This window comes from the organism of the source record quoted next, unplaced genomic scaffold (assembly GCF_019419815.1).
Source record: "Pyrus x bretschneideri cultivar Hongxiangsu unplaced genomic scaffold, Pyrus_bretschneideri_v1 Contig18, whole genome shotgun sequence".
Lineage (NCBI taxonomy): Eukaryota > Viridiplantae > Streptophyta > Magnoliopsida > Rosales > Rosaceae > Pyrus > Pyrus x bretschneideri.
In genome coordinates, this window is record NW_025999479.1 from 278,432 (window position 1) to 287,853 (window position 9,422).

General features: G+C 36.5%; 1 protein-coding gene across 1 annotated transcript; it reads right to left on the reverse strand.

The window, feature by feature from the left end:
- Positions 1 to 7,745: 7,745 nt before the first annotated feature.
- On the reverse strand, positions 7,746 to 8,779 carry LOC125476156 (extradiol ring-cleavage dioxygenase-like). Its single transcript, XM_048581848.1, has one exon. The coding sequence runs from the start codon at positions 8,754 to 8,756 to the stop codon at positions 7,911 to 7,913; it is 846 nt and encodes a 281-aa protein (XP_048437805.1). The 5' UTR covers positions 8,757 to 8,779; the 3' UTR covers positions 7,746 to 7,910.
- Between the last annotated feature and the right edge of the window lie 643 nt (positions 8,780 to 9,422).

A 9,422-nucleotide genomic window follows, 5' to 3' on the forward strand; every position in this document is an offset into this window, starting at 1 on the left:
ACCATGAGGTGACGGATTTGAATTGTCTTGTTGTTAAACTATATGTTGTGACTCATTTTGAAACTATTCCCTTTTGTTTCATCAACTTGTCCATATGCTTTGTTATTAGCTTGTTCTCATAAAAGAGAATGATGGACAACTTCCAACATATAACCATTTTATGCTAGGTTGACGAAACCAACATTCAAAGACTATTCTTTAGAATGTTACACAACATAGATTTTTAACGTTTTGAAGAGCTTGAGTCTTTTAACAATTTAAAATTTCAAACTCTTAATAATAGTCAAATACTATTATTATTTAGACAACTATAAACCAATCATATTCAAGTTTATATTCATTTTAACACCTCCCACTATTTCTTATGACTTTAATGAGAAATGATTTCATACATTCAAAAATGTATAAACGTGGAATGTACGAGTAGAGGACATTGTGTAGTAGCTTTAAAACCTTTCAAGCTCATCTGTTTCAACCTTCATTAAGTTGATGCCTTGTTATTAAGTGATTAAAATCTTTAAACCTTTTATAGATTTAGACACTTCTTTCTTGGTTTTAATCACTAACACACTTAACATTTTAAAACAATTTTAAGAATGCCCAATTAGTTGTTCAAAACTACTAATTGAATCAAGAGTGACCTTGATTATTGTGTTTTAAGTGATAACCCTAGAAAACGTTTTTCTTATTACTTATATCATTATAATGTGATATAAATCTTGTATCTCAACTAGGATACAACAAGACAATATTCAATTCATAACACTACTTTAAGGAAATAATATATTAGAAGGCATTCATCACATTACATTAATATGATAACACAAACATTCACAATGTTTAACTTAAAAGGAATTAGCTCTAAACATTTAGAGACTTATTTAAGTACCTTCAAACATTTAGGCATTAATAGTGGTCTTCCATCATATGAAGCCACATAATAAGTTCTTAACATAATAAGAAAGTTTAAAGACAATCTTTAAATGCCTAAACAAACTTCCCAAGTAGTAAGCAAAATCATGGTGACCGAACCCTTCTTCACTCTTTTATTTGCTTGTTCCTCTTCTACTTAGCTCCTCCACCTATATACATTTATACAAGTGATTAGCACTTTATATCAAATATAAATATTTAGAAGATCTAACAATTAGAATTGAAGATGAGAACATAAACCATACCTTGTGGCTTGTCCTTAAGAGTTGCAAGGTAAAACTTGCAATTCCTCCTCCAATGCCCCTCCTTTCCACAGTGGTGGCAAGTCCCCTTGGGCTCCATTTCCTTTTTCTTTTTCTTCACTCCTCCTTTTGGCTTAGGAGTGGGAGACTTTATCTCCTTCCCCTTTCCTTTGCCATACGGCTTAGGATTGGAAGAGGATGGCTTGTTGTAGGCTACTGCAACAGTCCCTACAACGTTCTCTTTCATAGTCTTCTCAGCAGTTACTAACATGTTTAGTAACTCAGAGAGAGTACTATCTATTTTATTCATATTGTAGTTCATTACGAACTGTGAGAATGAATCAGAAAGAGAAGCCAATATAAAGTCCTGGGCCAATTCCCCGTCAAGTGGAGTACCTAGGTTCTCCAGTTGTTCAATGAATCCTATCATCTTCAGTGCATGTAGATGCACTGGAGCCCCTTTGACCATCTTGGTCTTCACAAGTTCACAAACAGTGTTAAAGCGACGGTTGCGCGTCCCTTCACCATATAACTCCGTAAGATGGAGTATTATGGAAAATGCACTGTCCATGCCCTCGTGCTGTCTCTGTAGCTCCTCATTCATGGAGGCCAACAGATAGCACTTGGCTTGTGTATCATCCTCAACGTGCTTGTCATACTTAGCACGTTCATCCTCTGTGGCCTCAGGGCCAAGAGGTATGTCAGGAAGAGGCTTATCAAGTACGTAAATAATCTTCTCCAACGTTAGGAGAATCTTGACATTACGATACCATGATGGGAAATTGTGCCCCTCTAGGCAATGTTTGTCGAGTATTTTCGCGAATGTGCTTCCAACCATATCTAAATACATAAACAATAAAATAAATTAGTTTGATTGTTGATTAAGTCACACGATTCGGGTCTTTAAACCGAATGACACCACCCACCATTTTTGGCAAATTCCATATCCCTCAAGATGGAATCCGGGAGATTTCAAAGAAAGCTCCTAGCAGGTTATAGGAGGCTCACTATTACCAAGCCCACCTCACGATGATACGATGTTGGCTAGCAAAAATAATAATGAGAGGGTACACTTACCCATTTACAACTCTTGTAATTACCCATCTAGTTTGGCCTCTAGAGAATGTTGCCTCACGATGATACGATGTTGGCATTATTGCACTTAGTTAAGTTATTCCCACCATGCTTAGTTCATGTAGGGGTTCAAGAATAACCTCACGATGATACGATGTTGGCTATCCTCGTTGCCTACACTTACCTCATCATATGTTCATGGACTCCTCCTGAGTGTAAGCATGCACTTTGTACTCCCCCATGATAGGGTGAAGCCGGTGTACAAGTCACAAACGATTGGAGCCCACCACGGTGGAAGGCCTACGAAGAAATGTTCAAAAACATCTCTCGTTTATCAACTTAATATTCGTTTGTTGAGGGATTTTAAGGTCTCATCAATTTTATTTATTTAAACATATTCAAATAAATTGTCCTATTACAACTACTAGTCCAAAGTTAATGAAATTAGTAGCATATGATATCCCCACTATTCGTTTTCATAAAACAAATCAATATCAAAACATTTTTCAAAATATTGGAGATATATATAACTACTAATTGAAATCATTATAGTTTAGTAGCGTATGATACTCCCACTATTTGTTTTGAGAAAAACAAATCAATATCAAAAACGAATTTTTCAAATATTGGAAGTAACTACTACTACTACGGGTTTTGCAATCCTTTGAAATTGGACTTTATAGTTATCTTAGGCTCTTGGATGACCATGGACTTATTGGGTTATTGCAACAACGAGCCAACATTGTTGAATAAGATCTCGGGGAGGTTGTGTCAATTTAATTACGTGCTTTTCAATCCAATTAAAACATTTTCATTGAGCCATTAGAAATGAAAGACAATCATTCATTGCTTATTAGGGCGTTGGACCCATTTAATCTTGAATCTCATGTCAAAACCCTCTTTTAGTTATGTCTCCTTACCAATAGTTAAAGAAACTCTAGTCTAGCACTAGAGGGAATCAACTAACTAAAAGAGATTAAGAAGTAATAAGAATTACAAACCGATTTGTACAAATTCCTACAAATTACATATACTAAGAGGGAGAGATAGATTAATGTCGAAACGTGACAAGGTCCAATTGAAACAGTAATTAAAACACATTCCCAAGGTTCAAACAATTTGATTTTAGCGCCTTATCTCATAGCTCAATTATCGTTTAAGGCATAAGTCCATAGTCACCCATTTACTAATTACTCAATCATATTAAATAATCAAATGGAATGCAACATATAAACAATTAGATTTAGTGCATATGGGCATAATTCAATGATGAGTTTAAACATTAAATAAAATTAAAATCAAACATTTCAATTTTTAAATAGTAGGGGTCTAAATGCAAATATGAAAAAGTTAGGGGTCAAACCATAAATACTAAAAGTAATACCAAACTTTTCATGATTACAAAAGGACCCTCAAGTGGGTAAACCATTGAGGATGGCCGGCCATATTAAGGGGAAGGTGGGTAGGTCTCACCCACCTTGCATTATTTCAACTTAAAGAAGAAAAAATCTTGTTTGCCACTTAGTTTTGTTTTAAGGACTTTAAGAAAAAGAATGATTGAAATATATATCTAGACAATTCTAGGTATTAATTTAAATTTTGGTGTAGGCTATGGATGGTATGTACATCATCCATAACCACAAAACAATGCATGTAAAACCATTTTCACCAAAAACCAAACCATGAACACCAAGAACAAAACCATGAACATATTTTCAAGATTTGTATGTTCTTGGTGATTTTTCAAACCCAAAAAACAAAAGTGACAAGATCACTACTTTCTAGCTTCAAAGTGTGTGTGTGAGGTTCAAAACAAAACACAAACACTAACAAAAAATCCCCATTTAGCCGAACCCCCTTTGAAGAACAAAACCCCAAAATTTTTGTTTCTAAACCCTCTTTTCATTCATGCATCCAAAACATTTTTGCATACATATCTTTCTCAACTATTGATACACCTTTTCAACATTTGAAAAAGACAAAAGATAAACATATTTTGAATGAAAAACAATTTAAACTCAAACTTCATTCATGCATCAAAAACACTTTTCTTGCATATCCTTTTTCAACTTTTGATTTACAATTTTTCAACAATTTGAAAAAACAAAAGATAAACATATTTTGAATGAAGCAATAATATGACATACATAAAATTAAAACCCATATGCATAAAATCTAAAAGGACACATCATACATAAACCTTTGGCTCTGATACCACTTGAAGGGAAAATATGAGATTTATGTGGGATTTCTAGTGACTAGCATGCATATACAATTCAAAATTTATATACGAAAGCAACGGAAGCATGTCATACATTTTATCAAAGCTATAGTCATGCAAATCCCCTTCAAGATGCATAGGTTTATATAAGATGCATCAAAAACAATTTATTGAAGAACAAAGTTTAGGAGTAGTTTTGTACCTCTTGATCTAGATCTAAGACCAAGGATTGACCACCTCCAAGCTCTTTGCTCCTTGAACTCCTTGAGCCTAGCCTCCCTCCTTGCCTCCTCCACTTTGTTGAGAATGAGTGCTCCTAGGTCCTCTTCAAGTTTCCAAAGATATGAAAACCTCTAAAGATCCTCACCCACTTTGTAATGAGAAAGATGAAGGAATTAACCAAAGGGTGATAAGATGATTAGCTAGAATTTCCTTTGGTGGCCGGCCCTTTAAGTTTGAGAGAGAATAATTTTGTTTTCTTTTGTGTATGTTATGAATTACCTAACACACTCACACACACTTTCATTATATTATGTTCCTTTTATTTCTTAAAGAAACAAATCAACAATTGACTTACTTTCTCTCCCTTCTCATATGGCCGGCCTATTGTGTTTAATTTGGGCTTTGGGCTTTTAATTATTTCAAGTCATCCAATGCTTGAATAAAAGCCCAATGGGTTTTGGCCCAATGGGCCCGATTAAACCCGAACGTTTCTTTAAGCCCAAAACGATCTTTATCGCTTTTATGATTTCTTTAGACTTTCTAAATTAATCAAAACACTTAATTAATCCAATTAATTATTTCCTTCATCCATTAGTTACTCACTACAAGAGTGTATCGGTGAACAATCTTTTAGGTTCTAATTAGCAAGGCAGTGAGGTGATTGGCACCAATCCAATTGATTATCCAATCACTTAGTGATTTAAAACTTACTTTTAATTCACCTTCCTTTTAATGACTACATTTAATCATCTAGAAGAACTCACAAGCCATGAGTGACATCTAATCATATATCATGGCTACCCAAGCTAATGTAGAAGTTATTCGGAGAACCTATTCAGTTGGAATTACAATGTAATTCGATCCTTCTCTAAAACAATACTCTCAATCACATTACTAGGGTATGGATTTATAATGTCAAACCCCTAATGTGATTATTCCTTCTTATACGATTCATTTGAGACGTATAGGAACGCTTTCCTTTATTACGCTCGATACTTCGGCCGAAGATTCTCGAATCATATCTTAGAGTATTCATCCTCTCTTATCGAAGATTAGAGATTCCTTGTTGCGCATTCACTTGCCTTCATGGCTAAGTGGCTTAACCCCAACGATGCCTTGGACACTCTCGAATGGAATGACTTTAACATAATCAAAGATTAAGTACTTAACCACAAGACAACGAGATGCCTCAGGTCAAAGGATTACTTACATTATTCCAACCATTAGAGTTACTTGCTTGACATGTGAGTAGACCTCCATGCAAGTACTCTCGTTCGATTGTGTTCAGTGAACTCATTCCCTTAATGAGCACCTACATGCTTGTCTTAGTGTCGCTACACGAATGGGATGAGACTTTCCATCCTTCCAATTGAAGCGGACATAGTATGTACCAGTCTATGGATTGTCAGTATCCCTCCGACAATCCTTATGACCAGGAACCTTTTTGGACATGATGGTTATGAGAAGAAGGTCTCTGTAACCTAACATCATTAGGTTACTTCTTCCATCGATCCATTGTCCATGGATTCACTATTTAGGACATATTTCGTTCATTGAGATAGTCCCAATTAGTATCTTTGCCTTCCGATGTATAAGAGTCATATATACATCAATTCATTGTCCTGAAAGGTTTCTTCCAAAGATTGACTTTCAGGGCATATTTCCAACAAAGCCGATCTGCACGACCCAACCCAGATCACATCCTCTCCCTCTTATTCCTCGTCCTGCTCGAATCAGAGTGTCGTTGGGTATACAAGGAACGCAATTGCAATTTCGATTTCGATTGAAAGTGAGTTTCTGATTGTTTGTGTTTTGGGAGCTTTATCGATTCAAATGGAGGAGAAAGATGTGGTTGCAAGTAGTGGAATTTGGACGGAGAGCTTTATTAATTGAAATGAAGGAAAAGCTGTGATTGGAATCTATGGAGTTTGGACAAAAAAGAAAAAAGGAGAGGGATGAGAGGTTTTAGGCAAGAAAAAGAAATAGTAAAAGAAAAAACATAATTATTTTTATTATTTTTATTATCCTACTTCTAAATCGATATTGCATCAAACGCTTCACTAAGTTAGTCCTGTTTAGTCTAGTCCAAGCCAATCCAGCTTAGTCCCTGAAGCTAGTCCAGTCTGAGATAGTTCGGTGCAACATAGGGTTTTATTTTGTAGTAGTATAAATAATGCTATTTAGCCATTAGGTTAAAGGGGAGAAGGAGAAGACAACGCACGCACACTTTAGAGAGTTATTCAAGTTTATTTTCTAGGTGTTTTCTATCCTTGTTCTTAATAATATTTTATTTTATGATTGTTCATAGCTAGTTTTTTTTGCTAGGGCGAAGCCTTGATCCTTAGCAAGAATATGTAGTTTCTTTTCAATTTACTTATGATATTATGCATGCATGTTTTGAATTATTAATCACCATTTTAAACTATGTAAGTGTCTTAGTGATTCGCGACCATTAGGACATTAGAAAAGTAATTTGATGCAATTTTGGTCAGAAAATTCCCTGAAATTGACGTTAGCTTCTTGTTGTTTATAATTGTAATTTCACTTAGGATGAACATCACGTCTTAAGGGTTGCATAGTTTTTCAAAGAATTTTCATAAAACTTAATGAGTCTTTCATGTTCATATTTGATCCAAACGTCTAGACAAGTTGCCTGTTAGATATACGTTCTATATTGGAGATTCCAGGTAGAATATATATATTAGGAAAACCTAACATTCAAAACATGTATGTAGAAAATCATAAGTAATGGGTAAAATTGGGTAGGATTGTTAAGATGACGGCAAAACCCTAGTCTTTCTTTAAATTGGTTTCTAGTTGATTGTTTTTAATTTAAATTCGTTTTTAATATTTTAAGTCACAAATCAACCTTTTCCAAAATCTTGTTTCAAGTAATTAATTGAGAATTAGTTTAAATACAAATTATTCATTCAATTCCAGTAGAAAATGACCTTGCTTGAGGTGCTATACTACAACAATCTTGTACTCTTGTAAGTATTTTTAAATGTTTTATCCCTGCAGTGGTAAAAATCTTACCAAGAACCATGGAGAAATTAAACAGGAAAACAATCTCTCATTAATCCTTAATACAATATTCACTACTACACATTCAATGAATTCGTTCACAACATAATATTATTTTATGAAATTCATAATATAACAGGAATTTATTTGACATATATAGTTAATCAGCGGCAACTGGTAGTTCAAGATTAAGTTCAAGGTGATGTAAACTGGTAGGCTGCGTACGAAACAGCACCGAGGTCCCAGCTGTCATGGATTTGCTTAGCCTTTGCGTCCGCACCAGCAGCCCCCATCACGATATGCAGCGGGTAAAGGTGATCCGGCCAAGGGTGCGCCGTTTTCGCATGCGGCGCCTTCTTCTCCCACTGGTTCACATCCTCGTACCTTCCTTCCAGAATAGCCCTCTTGAGCCACGTGTCAAACTCGCGAGCCCAAGGGAAGACCTCATTGTTCTTGGTCTTCCTCATCGCCCCCAAGTTGTGGGTGGCGCTGCCTGACGCCACTATAAGAACACCCTCGTCCCTCAGTGGGGCCAGCGCCTTCCCCAAGTTGTAGTGATAAGTGGCGTCCCTCCCCGCCTGGACCGACAGCTGGCAAACTGGGATGTCTGCCTCCGGGTACATCAACATGAGCGGGACCCAGGAGCCGTGGTCCAGCCCCCGCTTGGTGTCCACGTCGACGCGTCCAAAGCCCGACGAGGTCAGCAGCTGCTTGACGCGGTTGGCTAGGTGGGGGGAGCCGGGGGCGGGGTACTTGATCTGGTACATGGATCTGGGGAAGCCGTAGAAGTCGTAGATGGTGCTGTAGCGGCCGGAAATGGAGCTGACGGAGGGGACAGCGGTGTCCCAGTGGCCGGAGATGATGAGGATGGAGGTGGGTTTCTGAGAATACACCGTTTCTTTCCACGACTGGAGGAATTTTCTGGCCGGAAGCGACTCGTCGATGCTCAGCGTCGGCGATCCGTGGGATAGGTAGAAGGTGTCTTTCACTGCCATAACAATGGTTTTTCCTTTTCCTTTGAGAATTGAATTACCAGACATACAACGGGTAATTTGGGAATTTGATTTGGATTGAGAATTAGGTATAGAAGGGATATATATATATATATAGATATATAATATTATACTGAAAAGTTGTAATCTGGGTTCGGTCAAGCATGCGTATGTGCTTCTGTCATTTTTTTCTAAAAATGATAAAAAAAATAGAAGAATGAGTTTGGAACGAACAAGGAAAAAACGCGTTGATATTGTCAACATTATGCATATTCAACATAAAGCAAGTGTAGGAAAATATTTAAACGTTCCTAACATTATTTTCTGGAAAGATCCCATTAACGCTAAAGAACTTTTGCTCAAAATTCAAAATAAATTAGCTGGCTCGAAAGAACTCTCTTTTTAAAGTTGGGAGATATATCCTCATTAAATCTAGCCTGCTGGCTGGGACGTCTAATCAAACTATCGCTTACTTTTTGGCCCCGCAAGATAAGCAATGCTATTGATAGAGAGCGTAGGAAATTCCTTTGGAATAAGAAGTCAAATTTCTCCCCGGTTGGCTAAAATGATGTATGTGTTCCTAAATCTCATGGGAGATTAGGGATTGGGGATTAGGAAATCCAGTCACCTCAATATGGCCTTTTTGGCAAAGCTTGCTTAGAAAGTAATTCAGGATAATGACAAATAGTGGGTGCAAATCATGTAAGCAAAATA